The 19,703-nt window shown below is 40.3% G+C and overlaps 1 protein-coding gene across 2 annotated transcripts in view; it reads left to right on the top strand.

Moving 5' to 3' along the window:
• The window catches only part of PCSK5 (proprotein convertase subtilisin/kexin type 5), a 251,520-nt gene that overhangs the window by 132,125 nt on the left and 99,692 nt on the right, over window positions 1-19,703 (top strand). For both annotated transcript variants that reach the window (XM_059833233.1, XM_059833234.1), the window contains exon 10: window positions 7,880-7,983. In XM_059833233.1, the coding sequence (XP_059689216.1) occupies window positions 7,880-7,983 (104 nt within the window). The remainder of the gene's footprint in view (window positions 1-7,879; window positions 7,984-19,703) is intronic.

Here is a 19,703-nt window from a genome sequence, read left to right as displayed (position 1 = left end):
CATCATTTAAGTCCATCAGCTTTAGCTAGGTCTTTGCTCCGTTGATTGACTGACCATTATAAAAGGAACACTACAGTGTGTGAGTTAGAAACCTTTTTGTGAATCTTTGCATTTTTAGAGTAGTTTTAAAATAATGTTCTTAATGGTGAAGTAGTTGAAAAATGTAAACATAAATAAATGCTTAATTTAGAACCTGTGTTTCTTTTGAGCTTTAACCACCTGTGCCACTTATGCAATTTCAGTTCTTATGTTGAGACTGACTTGGAAGTACTTTCCTGAATTCAGGTTGCTCAGTGTTTCCTATTTTAAGGTCCTGTTTTTAGTTACATATAACTTCGCCAAAGAATAATCGTTCGGTCTGAAATTTTCCATGTAACTTGCTTTAAAAAGGTTTTAAGAAAATTCCATCCAGACATTTCTTAAACTGAGTCTACATTAAAAAAAAATGTTTAACTGTGATAATGTTTAACTTTTTCATTGAGTTTTACTGTGTCTGCGCTTTGGAGCAACAGCTAGAAATAGAACAAGTGGATAGCCACTGTTCTGATGCCAGGGCAATGCTTTTTACTTTCACAAGCTTTTCAAAAATCTCAGTTGGCATGTGCTTAGTTGAGAGTTTTAAGAGTTTGGCAGCTCCATCCCCTGTACTTTCTTGGTTCTCCAAGAATTCCCTAGCCTCAGCTTTTAGAGGCTGCTTAGGGTTGTCTTTGAAGTTGCTGTTAGGGGTGCTGCTGGCTGTTCACCTTGAGAGCAGGGAGCCCATCTGCTTTTCCCTGTCTGTGTTCTTGCAGTGAGAGGAAAACGAGGAAGGTGGAAGAAGAGCAAGTTCACTGGATTGCAGACTCCCTGCAGTCGTTCTTTTGAGATTCCTTGCACCAGTGTCGTAGCTCAACTATATTAAAAGTGATCAGTATCATTGGACTTGGCAGATAGGTCAAATCAGTAGCCTGGGTACCATACTAAACATAACTGCCTGCATTAACCTAAGATAATGCAAGGCTTCCCCACATGCACAGTCACAGCTGGTTCTAAAACTGGCAGCTGACCTAAGGTTTTTGTTTCTGTTGCTTCCACACTGTTGTCCCTCAGCAGACTGTGCACACCGTCTTTTGGGTGGTACCATTTCATTCTTCCTCTACAGAAGATGCAATAAGGGATGTGATTCAGGTACCTCTCTCTCAAGGGATTTCTCTTCAGAAAGTCATCATTATCAACCTGCAGTTGGGCCATTGATTGTTTTCTTTTTGGCACTTAGGTTTTTCTATCTCTGGGAGAAACGTGATACTCTATAGACTCTGGAATCTGCCACCACTGTGTGCACTGCAGATTTGACACAGGTACACCAGAACAATGTTGCTGGTGGATGTATGGCTGCTTATCCTGCTGTTCATCTAAAGGAATATATCTGTCATGTTATATCACAACTTGTCGGTATTCTATCCTGAAAAAACAATATGAAGGTAATCCAAAAGATGGTTGTAGCGAATGCAAAAGCCTTCAGACACTGACTTATGAAGAGACTAGGATGCACTGTGGAAACTATAGAGATGCTGCCCAAATATAGACTGAATGACAGGAAGTAGAGCCAGACATAAACTGATAAAGAAGATGTTGTACAGGCAAATGCTGTTACCTTGAAAAGATATTCAAAAAGCTATAGCTTTGAATGGAAAATTCTGATATTGTAGAATTTGTGAGCTTGAGATGTTTAAGGCGTTTAAAATATGAGTGATGTACTGAAGTTACTTAGTGACTGTTGAAATGGACAGATCCAGTGTGTCTTTCCACAGTGAAACTTGGCAAGTATTAGCACACTCCAGAATGTGATTGGTTTAAAGTATGGGTTCTTAATGAGTTTTAGTTGGCAATTTGTTTTCAGATGTATATCACTGCCCTTCTTTGTCTAGTACCTAAATTAAGCTAGTAATGGAAAAAGGGGAGGAATATGACAATTAGTGTAAAAGGCTACTGACAGCAATTTTGATCCTAGAAAGATCTTTTCCCAAAATTTCATTAATTGCACATCTCCTTAGACAGAGGTCTATTGCATATGCCATTAACACTACTAATAACCAACCTTTGACTTACAGTATTTTTAGTTGCCATTAATTTTTTTAAGGGATTGTCATCTTTAGCCACGCTTGAGTTGCTTTCAAAGGGATCTCATTGCGTAAAATTGAATGCAAATCAGAAATTAACAGGAGAAATGGCAAATTTCTGACAAGCAATCTGGAACCCAGAAAAGAAGTGTGAGCAAAGGAACTGAGAGCTAACTCTGAAGTAGCTAAATGGTTTTGTCTGATATACTAGTTGAATGAACAGTGGTTTACCAGGTCAGGAAATGAAAAGACCACTAGAGCAGAAAGCACTGCATAAGTTATGTTTACAGGGAAAGAACTACATGCTGATCAGCAAGCACATAATATCCTTTACTTTTTTAGCAGGAAGTTAACAGGATTATTTGCAGTGTATATGACAATTAGAACCTATAAGGGTGTTAGACGTGTCAAAAACACATGTTTTGTATGTCCTTGTGTATGCATGACTGGATTGTTAAACACTGGGGTCCATTTTTTTATCTTCTTATTTTCAGGAATGAAAAGGTTGTGGTGTAGACCATTTAGACACCTAAGCACAGGATAAGCACAACAATTAGAGGCTGTGTTCATGTCTCATCCCTCTTAAAATTCTGTGCTGCAACAGGCATCTTCACACTGATTCTTTATGCGTCCTGGGGAAGAAGAATGTCTCCCATTAACATAGCTAATATTCCTGTCCATGAGGCTATATATTGGAGTCATTAGGACAGATAGTAGGGTTGTAGATCTCATGGGACAATTCAGATGATTTGTAAGTGATGGGAATGTGTGAATAAACCAGGCAACTATTTCTTATGTTTTGTTTATAAATTTAACATAAAGCCCTTAAGGGTGGCATTATGCAGAAATTGGTGACAAAATGATCTCCTACTGTTCTACAAGATGTCTAGGGCACAGAGTCTCCTTTTTACAGCAATAATAATCCATGTCTGTTCTCTCATAGCCAAGTTTTCCAAAGAGGGTTATTTGATACTTCGAAATTGAGTGGTGATCTTCTTAATCCACCCTGTGATACTGTGTTTTTCCTCGATTCTTTGGAGAAAAGTTTACTGTATTCTTCCCGCAATTCTCTGCTATTTTGGCAATAAATACTTTTTCAGATAAGCGCTTTGTCACATTCAAATTGCTGGTTATGAAGATAGTGTAGCAATCATTAGTCATGTTGCTAACCATATCATTTTGCTTAAAAAAAAAACCAAATCAAAGTTTCACCCTATATGTTTATTGCATTGAGTGATATTTTTGCTAATTGTCTCTCTTGAACCAATTATTTATTCTGAACAGTTATTTTTGGCACAGTATCATTACGCAAAAGGATAGAGCCTGAATTCTTTACTATTTCCCGGATTAGCCCAATTGTCACTAGAGAGACTACTTGTGGAATGAAGAAATCAGATTGGGCCAAACATGATGATCTGCTATTTCTAAGCAGCCTGTTTAAAGATACAGTTAAATCTCAAATGAATATTACTGTAATATGATTTAATATATTTGTCCTATTTAATTTTGTTCTCATTTACCTTGTTTCATAAACATTTTGAGAAGCCTGAAAGAAGAGGGCTGTACCTTAGAGTATAACTACTGGTTAAGGACACAACATATATTATTTTTTGGCTTCTGTACAAGTACTCTTGTATATAATTGTTCTCACTTCTGCTTATTCTGGTTTTATTTTGTGTATTGTCTGGTATGTGTAATCCCAAGGCAATTTCAGATGAGACATTGAAAAAAAAATTTCTGGAAGGAAATTGCCCATTTTTTGAAATCAATCCATTATCAAGCGGAGTTAGTACTGTTCTTGTTAATGCATTTGTTCATTTCAAGATAATTCCTCTGAGATTAATCAAATGGTAAATCAATTAACATCAGTGACATCTTGTCTGAATCTGGGGCCCATATGGCTAACAAACAACTGTTTGCTCACTTAGGATCCAATTTTGACATGTTTTGCAAGTATTTGACCAATTCTGTGATTTTTCCAGATGCTTTAAAATTGGCTGCTAGACTATCTTGTTTAAAAAAACAAAACAAAAAACTCCCTCTTCTTTCTCCAAATGAACTTCTATTTTGACATAATTTCACTTTCTTTCTTTTCTGGTTTTTTGTTTTTTTTTTTTTTTTTTGTTGTTGTTCTTAAAGTTTCTGAAAAAAATGACGGGCAAACAATTGCAAACCTGTTTTGTTACAAATGAGGTGTATACTGTAGAGAGAAAATTTCAATCTGGCAATAGCTCAATTCTTAGTATAGTGAAGGTCCTATAGTAGGCTATATCTCTTAGCTATAAATATGCCCAAACTGCCATTCCTTGAGAAGGAAACATAAAAATCGTATGAATTATACAGTAAGCAAGCAGATTTGGAGGTTGCATAAGAGACAGATTGATTTAACTATATACATGTCGTGTCCTGGAAATCAGACCTTTGATCAAGGTTTTCTGCCCCAGAAATTCTTACATTATTTTTTATGATTAGATTAGGATCATAGATACCACAGCGAAGGGCTCAGTTTTCAAGATCTGCCATGATTATTGTTTTTAGAAGTAAACCATGATTCTGAGACATAATCTCATTTGCAGACTGAGTGACTAAATCCAATTTATGAGAGGTTAGTATTATCAAGTGAAGACTACTATATCTTTAGATCCTATCTAGGCATAGTTAGATCCACCATTAGATCCATCATTCCTCTTTAAATAATCACTTGAGTTTGCCCTATCCTGAATCTCTCCTTTAGAAGTTGAGAAGAGTATTTTAGCGCCTTATTTTTCACCAGTAGCATGGACAGCTTGCTTTATAGAATAACAGATTGTTTAGATTCCAGATTATAAAGAATGCAGCTCTTGGGATTCCTGGAGGTCTTCCTGAAGGCCTGAAACATGTTTTTCTAAGACTTTACACAGGCTCCCAGTGAAATCCCTGAGCTGGTATAAAATGATACTGATTTTTTTCTTGAAGCATGTTACATGACTGTCCAGGCATACCCTGTCTTACAAACCCTTAATGCTCCTTACATTCCATGACATTACTTTTTCTTTTTTTTTTCCCCAGTCATTTTTAGCAGCTCAGCTGGATAAACAATTACTGTCATTTTAGTCCAACTGTCTAGTGTGAGAAATTCCACTTCAAGAAAAAAAATGTATCTATGGGCATATTAATGTTTTAACAAATTCTCAGGGACAGAAGACAGCAGCTCTCCTTAAAAAGAACAGAATAATTAAAAAATGGGAATACTCTTACATCTTGTAGACAAAAACAGAGATAAATTAAATGACCATGAATTGATACAGCTTCACAGAAATTACAAAAAATTCTGGCTACAGAGTAAGAGATTCACTTAAAAATCATCTTCCTTCTTCAGATTATTCCATCTCCTCTTCCTGTTTCCACAACGAGCATAGACAGGAGTTTCTGTGTTGACTCTAGAAGAATACGTGCTGATTCCTGTGGTGTCCCGGCTGTAGGTAGAAAGGTTCTAGGTTACATCAGTATAACCATGGTCCACACACCTACTGGGAAATGTTCTGTAATGGAAAAGATACACTCAGAAATAAAATCATACTACTGCAAAGGAAACAAGAAAAATATGTATAGTTAAATGGTTTTGTCCCTGTCTTTGCATTGCTCCTTACAATCTTGTTACATAAAAGAAGTCTGACATTTTTAGGCAACACCTGCTTGTTTTCAAGCATATGGATTATAAGGCTATTGGAAAGTAATATGTGTGAAAATCCGTTATATGTGAGTGAATGTCCTATATGACCCAAGTTTTTCTCTCCTGTATGGAATTATGGACCATGGTTCTGAAATTAGTTTTCATTTTCAGTAATTCCGTTAACACAGGTGAACTTCCATTAGTTAATACCCATGAATATATATCTACATGCGCACACAAGATAGGCTAGGAGCAAGTTTTCGTATAAACAAGTTGACTGCAGTTTGCAATAACTTCTGTGTCCCTACTGCCTTCTCCTAAAGCTGCAGCTTATGCAAGCTGAAATTTGTCACCTGAAAGCCTAAACTGAATTATCTTCAATGAAAAAGAAAGTGCTAATTCTTTAACATATTATCACATGTATTCACTGATTGCTTCCTAATAACTTGGTTTCAGCTCACAGGATAAGCAGGTTACTAGTTCCATATTTAAGCACCATAAAGCACTAATTACTCAAGTATTTCCAAAAAGGTATTCTTTTGACAAAACAAGTTCTGGAAGATGTCCACAATGTGTGCGGTATGCCAATCCACACAACATTCATTTTTGTACATCAAACAGAGAAATGAGTGAGATTTTTCTGTGTCTTCCACTGTCAGGGGGACTTAGAGAAAAACAAGATATTTCTGCATGTTTGTTGTTATCCTGTGTCTCCTTCCCAAATAAATTTGTCATTGAAATTTCTATTAACTTGACTATGTGTCAGTTTAAGAGTGTAGAGTCACTGCATGTGGTGGCAATGTCCCACTTACCCCAGAAAGTGACCCACTCACAGTCACCCATGGGTTGACCTTCCCCACACTCATGGCTGTTGCCTTGGTGTAATTTCTGCCTGCGAGTGGAAGCAGAGCACAAGCATCATGTGCACAAAAGATAAGTGCACAAAATAAGTCACTTGTCTGCCAGCCCAAGTGACTTCTTGGTCTGAGAGACACAAGAGCTTGTGTTAAGGAACTGAACCAAGGTTTCCCAGGTTTTCAATGACTGCCTAGTCCTGGACAGTGTAGACAGCCAATGCTGAGTCTGATAAACTTCATTCTGGTCTATCTTCATCATTACAACTGAGTGGTGATGTGCCAGTGAGTGGAATAAGGGCAGATAATAATACTCTGAGAATGATACTGAGTGACTGGTGTTGTGCACTGCAATACTTTTTTCCTTTTCATTATTTAGTGGCTAAGTTTGTAATCTCCTCTACTAAACTGCATTTTTAAATGGATTACTACTCGTCTTCTTACAGATGATAGAAAAACTGGGAAATTGGAAGGAAAAAGAAAAAATACCCCAGTGATGGCCATGCACCTTTAGATCATCTTCTAAGAAAAGAAATTCTCTGTGGGGTTGAGCTAAGAGAAAAAACAAAACTACACTACCTAAAGTTTTGCTTTAGTCCTACAAGATAAATGGGTATCAATGTCATAGTGAGGTTGCAAATGGCATCTTCTTTCACCTTCCCGGTGGACAGATTATTAGGAATCCCTTAAAGGAATACACATCTGTGCAATCAGGCACTTGCTCTGTAACTATTCAGATTCAGTGCTCGCTGCTTGGTCTTCTTGAAGAATACACATACATAGACCCTCAGGGAATTCCAAGACCTGGGGTAATAGACAAATGAATAACAACAGAGGCACCTGAAATATCTTCAACAGTAGCTGAAAGTCTAAAGGAATTGCCAGCTTGAGCATGCAGTTAGTAAGATTTAGTAGAGCTTTTCAGCAAGCCAGCATTCTGCTTTTTTTTCCTCTGCACTGGTCAAGGTAGTTGGTGGTCATACAAATTACCTCTGTGTGAAATGTACTCCTTCATCTTCCCTTAAGTTTTATATAATAGAATATTGTCATATATCATCATTGTCTGCTTAGTGCAAACCTCCCAGCTGTATAAATAATTTCCTGTAGTAATTCTGTAAAATTAGGACACATTCTTTTGAATGGAGCAAAGGAAAGCAGAGAAGAGAAATGAGGGTTGTTTTGGTTTGATATTTTTTAGCTTACATGACCTTGTATCCCTACATTCTGGTAAAATACGGCTGATCTGTGACTTTTGTCTTTCCCCTTTTTCATAGTCCATTTCTGACCTGGAGAGACATACAGCATATTATTGTCAGGACTTCACGTGCAGGACATCTGAATGCTAACGACTGGAAAACCAATGCCGCTGGTTATAAGGGTGAGAGCTTCCTTTCTTCTTTGCCATCAGAGGCAACATCTTATTTGATATTTTCGAAGAAGAAATAATCGCAAGTAGTTTGTTTGACCCTATGTTGTGCATAGTTTTGAGACCTTTTAGGCTCAAACTGAAGGGGCCTATCTTCTCTTTTATAAGAAAAACGTCTTAGAATGACTAAACCCAAAAACAGCAGCTACAAAATCATTGGCCAGATCTTCTTAGTCCCTTTTAGTCCTATTTCATGCACTGTTGGCAGAAAACTAAGTAAATTGCTGGTTTTTAATTTTTCCTTGTGTAGCTAGTATTCTGATAAAATAGTCTAGAGTTGAAGATACAGCAGTTTCTGGATTCAGACCATGTTTTCATTCAGAATCATTAACAATTTTGATTAAAAATTACAAAACAGTATTTTCAAATTTCTTGTTTATATGATTCACCCTACATTATTTTTATTTAAGATTTCTGTCAGATATAGGATAAAATCAAATCTTGAGCTGTCAGGACTTTTAATGGGATAGAAATTATACTATTCAATCAGCTATCATGTAGGTTTCTACAATTTTATAGTCTTGTAATTTTGTATTAAAGCTACATCTTTTTATCTTTTTTTCTCTTTTGTAATGCAAGCAGAGGTAAACATCTATGCCATAAATAAGATACATATGTTCAGGATGGGTTAAAATTGGACCTTGAATCCATACAACGTTGTATTTCAACAGAGATTGGCTTCTGATTCCCATTCACTAAATTCTTACTGCTTTCAGTTTGGATTGCATCTAAAAAAATGGCTTATTTCTGGTTCTCTTTTCATGAGAATTCAACCCAAGACTGCAATACTTCTTTTAAGATGAGATTTGAACTGTTTTGTCCTAGGTTCTCCTGAGAGAAGAATGTAATATACAAGAACCATCAAATCTTTACCCTGGTTTCACTTTGAAACTAGCTTTAATCTGTTTCAGATCAAGGCACTACAACCATAGAGCATCTTTAATATATCATTCTGACCTATGATGTTTCTGCTGCAATGGACTAGAAACCAAACCAAAAATACTTCGATTTTTGGATCCAAACCAGGTTCTAACTACAGAGGATAGATTTAGAAATGGGTATTTGACTCAAACCCCTTCATCACATGAAGGCTGTGACATTCAAGAGCCTGGTTTTGTCCCATTTACAAGCACATGCCCACACACAGAAAGACATACATAGTGAGAAATAGATACTTCCTTAATTGTAATAACATTACAGTATTTGCTATTGTGAAACATTTTCCAGGATTTAAAAAGTTTTGGCAGGAGGTTGTGACTGTGTTATCATTTTGTTGGAGCAATCTGAAATTCAAACAATGCTTTTCAAGTAGCATAAAGTAGAGCATTTTTTTTCTGTAACTCACTTCCAAAATTCTATGTTTTTATGTTCTTCCACTTGTTGCCCAAGAGAAGCAAAAACCCTGTGAGGCATTTCACAGCAGCTGTCACTCATTATCAAAGGAGAGGTCACACTAACACACCAGCAGTAGCAGCATTGGCAGCAGGACTTGCACTGTTGCACCACTGGAGCCTGCTTATTCTGAATCCTTGGAGCCACACATTTTTCTATGTATGTATTGTAGCAGATAAATAGTGAGGAAAAGGGCTGAAAAAAGGTTTCTCCTCCACTTGTACAAAATCACAAACATCGACAAGCTCAACTGGGGGACTGGGATTCAGAAAATACAACTTGAGCTGGCAGAGCTCTGCTGCAGACACCATGGTGCAATTGAAAAAGAGGAAGACAAACTAAGTGCTTCGACCTCTGTGGAGCTCAGGAATCAACCTTAACCCAAATAAAAGCACTAGTTTTAACTAAATTATTTTGGCAACTTAGGCTGAGCAAATGGTTCCAATAAAAATGCAGCTTTCTTTAAACCTTTGTTGGTTTTGGAAGAACGAGAAGCAAAAGATTTAGATTAAATCACAACATCCAAACCTGAATTCAAAAGGGGGTTTGCACACCGCTGCTGGCAAGACTGAAACAGTTTTTTACTATTGCACGTGGCAATATTTAGTGTAATATTACACTATTATCCTTCACTGTTGCCAAGAGTAACAATTAAAGTATGGTTTTTCATACATGAATTACTCTGATCAGACTGAGTTCCTCAAGGAATTGTATCATAATTTTGTTGATGGCAAGATCCATATTTCTTCCACAGCATGTTCTTGACAAAGGAAGGGGTGGAAGATTTTTTTTTTTTTTTTTTTAAATTAACTAAAGCAGTGACAGTCACAAGAAACAATCTGCTTTTCTTCCATGCATACTGGGGCAGAAAGAAAAAAACGAGGAGTAAGAGAGAGACAGTCTTGCTCCTTTAGAAATGAAAGCTGAAAGGGTGAAAACAACAAAAAATTAGAAGAACCTCTTACTCAACAAAGGGTCAGCAAGAGTTGGTAGTTGAAAGTGGGTCAGCATGCCTTTTCAGGGGGCTGTTTGGCTGGTCTGCATGGCAACCCTGTCCCTCGCTATAGTCCCTGGCAGTGTTTTGCCATTGCAGAACACACAGAAGGAGCTCATGGATGTCATTACTGGTTGCAAGATCTCCTTTTTTTCTGTCTTACATTCATAAAAAGAAAGATTAATTCATGAAAAACACTTGAGCCAGCTAGTGATTTGCTAAAGCAGTGCCCATTATTTGTTTAATTTTCTGGCATGCAAAAAGCATTCATTGAATGCATGTCAATAGAATTAACTCAGCAATGGGCAAGAATTTTTTCTTGGTGATATTTTTATTATTGTTTTGTTGTCAGCCAGCATGTATCTTTATTCAGGAACTTATTACCTGGTAGTCTCAAAAAGAAAGACTTGAATACTCATTTTGGGATATTCTCTGGTTAGTCAGTTGTACATATAATTTGTCATTAGATAAAGAGATATGTTACGCTCAATTTTGCTTCAAAATCAGAGGGGTTTTTTTATAATTAAAACAGTTTATTAACTGATTATACGGAAAAATAGTAGAGAACATCTGTTTTTGTGAAGATATCAAAACTGTTGATCTTGTTTTGCTATGGCAGATTGGTATGTAAAGGCTCCTTGTTCTGTCAGTTGTTTGGTCAACAACAGAGCATGCAACTGCACTCATAAAAAGGGAATGCTGCATTAATGCCGACTTGTCTCTTGATTGAAAGATACAGAATGAAACTGCAGTTTTAAGAACAATGATCAAATCATCTGAACAATTCTTCATCTGTAAGTGAAGCTCCAGATACTGTCAAATACTGTCTCTGGGGAAACAGACCATTTGCAGTGAAGGAATACTATTAATTTGCAGGGAAATTTTTAGAGAACATCCCTCACTCTTCCTGGCTCTAAAGTGTAGACAATAACACTTCAGTACAGAGAAATAAAATGCTGCTGAAAGATAAAAGGAAATCAAAATTCTAGCCGCTTTTTTTCATTTTCAGGCCATTTGTAGGCCCAGTGGAGGTATTCTTCCTAGAGAAACCGAGAGTCATCTCATTTGCCAGGGAGTAACAAAGTACCACAGTTATGTCACATCCCTTTAGGTTAGCCAAAGTATCTGCTGCTTCCACTAGAGAGTGACCACTGGAGAGAATTGGTCACTTAATGTTTTACGACCTTTTAATATAATTGCTTAATTACAGTAGTTAATAAAACTGGTGATTATTCTTGTTGTGAGCAGAGCATTACCAGTCTCGGAATGAGAAAGAGACGAGCCTACCTATGCTCCTAGATAGGAGACCTAGATTGGCCAGATTTAAATTGCTGTTAAGGTGACCAGTAACCAGGCACAAATTCAGAAACCAGCAAGAAAATCTTCTCAATGTGTACATTTCAGAGAAGACAAATAAACTATTCATAAACACCCTGCTGCATATTTTCAATAACTTTAAAATTGTATTTTTAAATCATTGTTAGAAGCTGGCATAAAACTTCTGAAAAATAGCAAGCACTTGTGAATGGGCATGTCAACCAATCAAAGCTGCTCCTCTATCAAAAGACCTTCCAGCCTTACAGATGCTAGTTGATATTTTCACATGCTGTTAGCAGCCAGTATCAACTCTTACCCACCCCTAATGCCCATACACATGGTGCATGGAGCAAGTGAAACACGGGCTTTGAGTTTGGCTGTTGTAATATCCCAGTTTTGGGTAGTTGGCAATCTGACACCAAACATGAAGTTGCATTGGTCTTTGTAGGAGTTTGGAAGACTATATCCTATGCAAGCTAGATTAATGATTTTTTGTGCTTGAAAGATTAAGCTGCTATTTTCAGGCACACAACTTAGAATGCTGTTGGTAAGTTTCTTGTTCAACTTGTTGATGAACATGAGCAAATGCAGCATATCTCATGTGACTTGTTTCTCTCGCTCTCCCAGGGGTGTCTTGGCTTGAGGCAGTGTTTCCTTACCAGAAATACCCCTAGCGCCATGTCCTCTGGCCACCCGCACTTCTCAGCAGGCCTATGGCTTCATTACCAAGCCATGACACAGAGCTATTTCTGCAGCTCTGCACCACCTAGGGAATCCTCTTAAGCCAGATTTTGTGTCCAAATGCATTAGTCCTTGAAAAAGGCTCCAGCTTAGTAGTGTCACTCTCTAAACTACTGGTGTAATGATAACATCATTAGAAGAATCTGACATCTGGAGTCCTATTTACCAGACATTAAGCTACACAATTTTAATGTTGTGGGAATTACATTTATCAAGAAACAAGCATATAACATACCATTTCCAAATGTGAGCCACATGAACCAGAACCTTACTAAGTAAGGTTTTTCATGTAGGCAGCAATGAAGTTGCAATAAGAAGTTCAAGGGCAATCAAAAGAGACTTCAGGGCCTTGGGATGACTGGTTAAGGGATCAGGAGCACAAGCAGTGTTCTCTATCTTTCCGGTTGCAGGGAATGATGAGGAAAGAAACAGGAAGACCCAGCAGAATAATAACTGGCTCCGCAACTGGTGTCACCGGCCTGACACCAGGCGTGCTAGCGACACATGGGGTCCATCTGTCTCAAAGGGGGAAAAGGATCTTGGAGCAGGAGTTAACAGGGCTCATTGAAAAAGCTTTAAACTCGATTTGAAGGGTGGAAGGGATAAAACCGGGCTCGCTAGAGATAAGCGTGGGGGCGGCATGCCAGTGTTTGAGCAATGGTGTGCTAGTGAGATCCTCTGGTCTGCTCCACAATGTGCTGAGTACACTAGAGCACATTTGAAATGTCCCTGTACTAATGCACACAGCACCCTAGCCATCTCAGTGGAGGTAGGGGATGGAGATCCATGCAGCAGCAAAGACGCGAGGGTTGTTGATGTGTTAGAAACCGTGGAAGTGCCTGAGAACAGTCACAAATTAATTAGGGCTTCTCCCCCAAAAAAGGCGGCAGGATCAATAGCCCAACTGAAATGCATCTACACAATGCATGCAGCATGGGCAACAAACAGGAGGATTTGGAAGCCATTGTGCAGCTGGAAAACTATGTTATAGTTGCAGTCACAGGTGGGATGACTCACAACTGGAGTGCTGCAATGGATGGCTATAAACTCTTCAAAAGGTATGGGCAAGGAAGGAGAGGTGGGGTAACCCTGCATGTTAGGGAGTGTTTTGACTGTGTAGGGTTTGATGATGGTGATGAAAGGGTTGAGTGTTTATGGGTAAGAATAAAGGGAAAGGCCAACAAGGCAGATATCATGGTGGGAGTCTGTTACAGTCAACCCAACCAGGATGAAGAGACAGGCGGAATATTCTATAAGCAGCTGGGAGAAGTGTAACGATCGCTAGCCCTTGTTCTCGCGGGGGACTTCAACTTACCAGATGTCTGCTGGAAATAGAATCCGGCAGAGAGGAAACAGTCTAGGAGGTTCCTGGAGTGTGTGGAAGATAACTTCCTGACACAGCTGGTGAGTAAGCCCAAATAGGGAAGGCGCTTCACTGGACCTGCAGTTTATGAACAGAGGAAGACACATGGGTGATGTGATTGTTGGAGGCCATCTTAGGCACAGCTATCATGAAATGATAAGAGTTTTCAGTTCTTGTAGAAGAAAGGAGGGTTGTTAGCAGAACTCCTACCATGGACTTCCAGAGGGCTGCCTTTGGCCTGTTTAGGGGCCTGGTTGACAGAGTCCCTTGGGAGGCAGTCCTGAAGGGCAAAGGAGTCCAGGAAGGCTGGACATTCTTCAGGAAGGAAGTCTTAAAGGCACAGGAGCAGACTGTCCCTATGTGCTGAAAGACCAACCAGCAGGGAAGAAGACCAGCCTAGCTGAACAGAGAACTTCGGCTGGAACTCAGGGAAAAAAAAGAGAGTTTATGAACTTTGGAAGAAAGGGCAGGCAACTTGGGAGGACTACTAAGATGTCATGTGGTTATGCAGGGAGAAAATCAGAAGGGCTAAAGCCCAACTAGAACTTAATTTGGCTACTGCAGTAAAAGACAGTAAAAAATGTTTCTTTAAATGCATCAACAACAAAAGGAGAGCTCAGGAAAATCTCCATCCCTTACGGGATGCAGGGGGAAACATAGTGATAAAGGATGAGGAAAAGGCTGAAGTACTTAATGCCTTCTTTGCCTCAGTCTTTAATAGTAAGATGAATTGTTCTCAGGGTACCCAGCCCCCTGAGCTGGAAGACAGGGATGGGGAGTGGAATGAAGACCCCATAATCCAAGGGGAAATGGTTAATGACCTGCTACACTACTTAGACATACACAAGTCTATGGGGCTGGATAGGATCCACCCAAGGGTACTGAGAGAGCTGGCAGAAGTGCTTACCAAGCCACTTTCAATCATTTGTCAGTAGTCATGGCTAATCGGGGGAGGTCCCAGTTTATTGGAGGTTAGCAACTGTGATGCCCATCTACAAGAAGGGCCGGAAAGAGGATCCGGGGGACTACAGCCCTATCAGCCTGACCTTGGTGCCGGGGAGGTTATGGAGCAGATCATCTTGAGTGCCATCACGTGGCACGTACAGGACAACCAGGTGATCAGGCCCAGTCAGCACGGGTTTATGAAAGGCAGGTCCTGCTTAACTAACCTGATCTCCTTCTATGACAAGGTGACCCGCCTAGTGGATGAGGGAAAAGACTGTGGGTGTTGTTTACTTGGACTTTAGTAAAGTCTTTCACACCGTTTCCCACAGCATTCTCCTGGAGAAACAGGCTGCTCACAGCTTGGACAGCTGTACTCTTTGCTGGGTAAAAAACTGACTGGATGCACAGGCCCAAAGAGTTGTGGTGAATGGAGTTAAATCCAGTTGGCAGCCAGTCACAAGTGGTGTTCCCCAGGGCTCAGTGTTGGGGCCAGTTCTGTTTAATATGTTTATCAATGATCTGGATGAGGGGATCAGGTGCACCCTCAGTAAGTTTGCAGATGACACCAAGCTGGGCGGGAGTGTTGGTCTGCTTGAGGGTACAAAGGCTCTACAAGGGATCTGGACAGGCTGGATCGATGGGCCAAGGCCAATTGTATGAGATTCAACAAGGCTAAATGCCAGGTCCTACACATGGGTCATAACAACCCCAGGCAACGCTACAGGCTTGGGGATGAGTGGCTGGAAAGCTGCCTGGCACAAAAGGACCTGGGGGTGTTCTTTCACAGCCAGCTGAATATGAGCCAGCAGTGTGCCCAGGTGGCCAAGAAGGCCGATAGCATCCTGGCCTGTATCAGAAATAGTGTGGCCAGCAGGAGTAGGGAAGTGATTGTCCCTTTGTATTCGGCGCTGGTGAGGCTGCACCTCGAATACTGTGTTCAGTTTTGGGCCCCTCACTACAAGAAGGACATTGAGGTGCTGGAGCATGTCCAGAGAAGAGCAACGAAGCTGGTTAAGGGTCTAGAAAACAAGTCTTATGAGGAGCAGCTGAGGGAACTGTAGTTGTTTAGTTTGGAGAAAAGGAGGCTGAGGGGAGACCTTATTTCTCTCTATAACTACCTGGAAAGGAGGTTGTAACGAGGTGGATGTTGGTCTCTTCTCCCAAGTGACAAGTGATGGGATGAGTGGAAACGGCCTCAAGTTGCGCCGGAGGAGTTTTAGATTGGATATTAGGAAAAATTTCTTCACGGAAGGGGTTGTCAAGCATTGGAACAGGCTGCCCAGGGAAGTAGTTGAGGGACCATCCCTGGAGGTATTTAAAAGTTGTGTAGATGTGGCGCATAGGGCCATGGTTTAGTGGTGGACTTGGCAGTGTTAGGTTTACTGTTGGACCCAATGATCTTAAGGGTCTTTTCTAACCTAAATGATGCTATGATTCTATGATTCTGAGTAGGCAGCTGACACCAAGAGTTCTGGAAAAGCAAATGTATTTTTGGAAGAGGCAGTCTAGCCATACTTACATGACCAAGTCTTCAACAGATTGGTGGATGTGAAGTCTGAGAGGGATGTTGGCACTCACTCACATAGGTAGGCAGTAGTCTTACATTAGCTGAACTGGTTAGATTAATCTGAACACTTCTTGCCTTGTAGCCCCTGCTTGGAAGTTGTTTGAAGTCAGAGCAGTGTTTAGTTTAGCACCAGGAAAGGAGAGAAGCAAACCAGCTACAATTAGCAGCTAGTCTAACAGTGAGTGGAAGTGTCTCCCCCACAACTGACAGAACATGTATGACAGGAAAAGGTCTGTGTCCTCAGGAATCTCAAACCACGTTTAAATATCATAGGAATCGCAGGGTCAATGCCATAACCTTCATCATTGCTTTGTACAGAAAGCATTGCTGTAGTTAGAGAAAATACTAGCAGTGGGATTTGGAAATTAAGATAGTTGAGGACACATGGAGTAAAAACATGCATTTTTTTAGCAGCAAGTTTGAGGTGATTGCCTTGTTTTTGTATGGTCACTGCAACCTTTCTAGATTGCTCTTGTTTCCTTCCCACATGCAACTATTCAGCTCACAGCTATAAATAAAGTTTTCTTAAATGTAATATTAAAATTGCATTGGGAATTTTTCAGTTTTTCATATGTTAAACCCAAACAAATTGCCAGTATCTGAACTCCGCTAGCCTTGAGTGAGACCTAAAAAATCTCTTCGGGATTTGGGGAAGGTAGCTGGAAAATATATTGAATTTGCAGCCTAGATCATGGTTATTGGATTTTTTTTTCCCTAGCTCAAACTGAGATCCACACAATGTTGCTTCCAGTTGAAAGACATGTAAGGTCAAGAATATATCTCTATAGTTCCAGAGATGGACATGTACAAAGGAGGAGAAGGAAACTCTCAAAGAAGCTAGGGATGTGTCATTACTTCTCCGAGCCTCAAACTCTTCATTATTAAAGCTTCTCATTACTCATCAGCTCTGCAGCACTCTGTTCCCTGCTGGCTCTGAAAAGCAAGGAATGGAGCTGTGAGTGTAGAATGGAGTCTAAGCAGAATCTTCAGGCCTGTGCTGCAATACATAAAGAAAAGTAGATTGACATTTTGTGTTACAGTTGGTTGCTTTCCTGGGGTCCTATGTTGTGAGTCAAACTTACACGTGTTTTAAAATGTAGATTAAATAGCTCTAAAGCAGGAGTAACAGCAGGCAAAAGGCAAAATTAGGCTTTAAATTTCTATTATAATAGTACTCAGAATTGTCACCAAACTGTGATCAGCATAGCAAACAAAGAATTTAAAAAGATAATGCCTCTGCTCAACAACTGGCAGACTTGATGTTCGTCTGTCCTGGATATAAAGCTATGCACAAGTACTATGCTCTGCAGCTTCTAGTATTCCAAACACTGCCAAGTGGACTGACAGCAGTAACAGGATGCACACTATGGGAATGATAACCTTTGACATTATTTTCTTTCACCACGTGCAACTCAGACCTTTAGCAAAACTTCAAAGGTTGGGGGGGCAGGGAGGATGGGGAGGGATAGAAGTCTTCCCCTATGGACTCATAACTTAAGAGTCTGCCACTTAATGTGAAATGTAGATTTCCATTTTACAGTATTAAGAAAGAAGAATCAGGATCAACAAATTTAAAAAGTGAATGGTAAACTGATACAATTCTCCAAAGCAGAATGCTTTAATCATAGACAATGAAGACTGAATTTTAAAAGAAAATCCCTTGAAAGTTATATGCAATTGTATGACCTCTTTATATACTAATTATCCAAGCAGTACACTTGTGCGAATGTTCTTGGCAAATATCCAGCCATACTTCTATATTTGATCCACGGCAATGGTGAACATCTTGTGCACGGGGTAGTTCTGTCTTTTTTAAAAACAACAAGAACGTGCGTTTGAGAACACCAAAGCTCTTCATTGCTGTTGCATTGCTGTAATGCATTTAAGTAATTATAAAACTAGCAGTTGTTTTATTGTCAGACGGTGTCCACTTAAGTGGAACTAGGATTCAGGCCAGTTAGGAAGCACATCACACCATCTACTATACAGTCTTTTAAGCACTTAGAGCATCCTGGCAGGATGTAGAACGTTTAGTAATAATTGGGAAAGGGCCTCCATAGGACAACTCAAGTAAGTTAGATGCCTGAAGTTATTTATAATGTATCACTTGCTCCCTCCAGAAAACTCAGCATTACTGATAGTGCGAAGTCCACTTAATTAATAATTTCTCTACTTTGGGGTGAGATCGGTATAGTTTTAATTCTAAAAATCACCATTATTATTATTAAATAATTTGCAAAAGACTTTGTTATGACTTTCTGCATATTTGCATATATCCTTCCTGTGCCGAAATCTGCTGCAGCGCTATGCTCACTCAGGAGTTAGTTTGAGTGTAAATATCCCTCTGGAGCATCGACACTTCTGAACAGACATAGCCGCTGTACGAGACTGAGGTACTTAATGCCTTCTTTGCCTCAGTCTTTAACAGCCACACCAGGTATCCTCAGGGAATCCAGCTCCCTGAGCTGGATGACAGGGATGGAGAGCAAAATAGGCTCCCCATGATCCAGGAGGAAGCAGTTAACGACCTGCTATGCCACCTGGACACTCACAAGTCTATGGGGCCTGATGGCATCCACCCAAGGGTGCTGAGGGAGCTGGCGGAGGAGCTTGCCAAGCCGCTCTCCATCATTTATCAACAGTCCTGGTCAACGGGGGAGGTCCCGGACGACTGGAGGCTTGCCAACGTGACGCCCATCTACAAGAAGGGTCGGAAGGAGGATCCGGGGAACTACAGGCCTGTCAGCCTGACCTCGGTGCCGGGGAAGGTTATGGAGAGGCTCATCTTGAGGGCGCTCACGGGACACGTGCAGGATAACCAAGGGATCAGGCCCAGCCAGCACGGGTTCATGAAGGGCAGGTCCTGCTTGACCAACCTGATCTCCTTCTATGACCAGGTGACCCGCCTAGTGGATGAGGGGAAGGCTGTCGATGTTGTCTACCTGGACTTCAGCAAAGCCTTTGACACTGTTCCCCACAGTATTCTCCTGGAGAAGCTGGCGGCCCGTGGTTTAGACAGGTACATTCTTCACTGGGTAAAAAACTGGCTGGATGGCCGAGCCCAGAGAGTTGTAGTGAATGGAGTGAAATCCAGGTGGCGGCCGGTCACAAGCGGAGTCCCCCAGGGCTCAGTTTTGGGACCGGTCTTGTTTAATATCTTTATTGATGATCTGGATGAGGGGATAGAGTGCTCCCTCAGCAAGTTTGCAGACGACACCAAGTTGGGAGGGAGTGTTGATCTGCTTGAGGGTAGGAAGGCTCTGCAGAGGGATCTGGACAGGCTGGATCGATGGGCCCAGGCCAACCGGATGAAGTTCAATAAGGCCAAGTGCCGGGTTCTACACTTCGGCCAC

This window comes from Gavia stellata, chromosome Z (genome assembly GCF_030936135.1).
Source record: "Gavia stellata isolate bGavSte3 chromosome Z, bGavSte3.hap2, whole genome shotgun sequence".
NCBI lineage: Eukaryota > Metazoa > Chordata > Aves > Gaviiformes > Gaviidae > Gavia > Gavia stellata.
The sequence above is the reverse complement of the archived record's forward strand: the minus strand, read 5'-3'. Positions and strand labels throughout refer to the sequence as shown.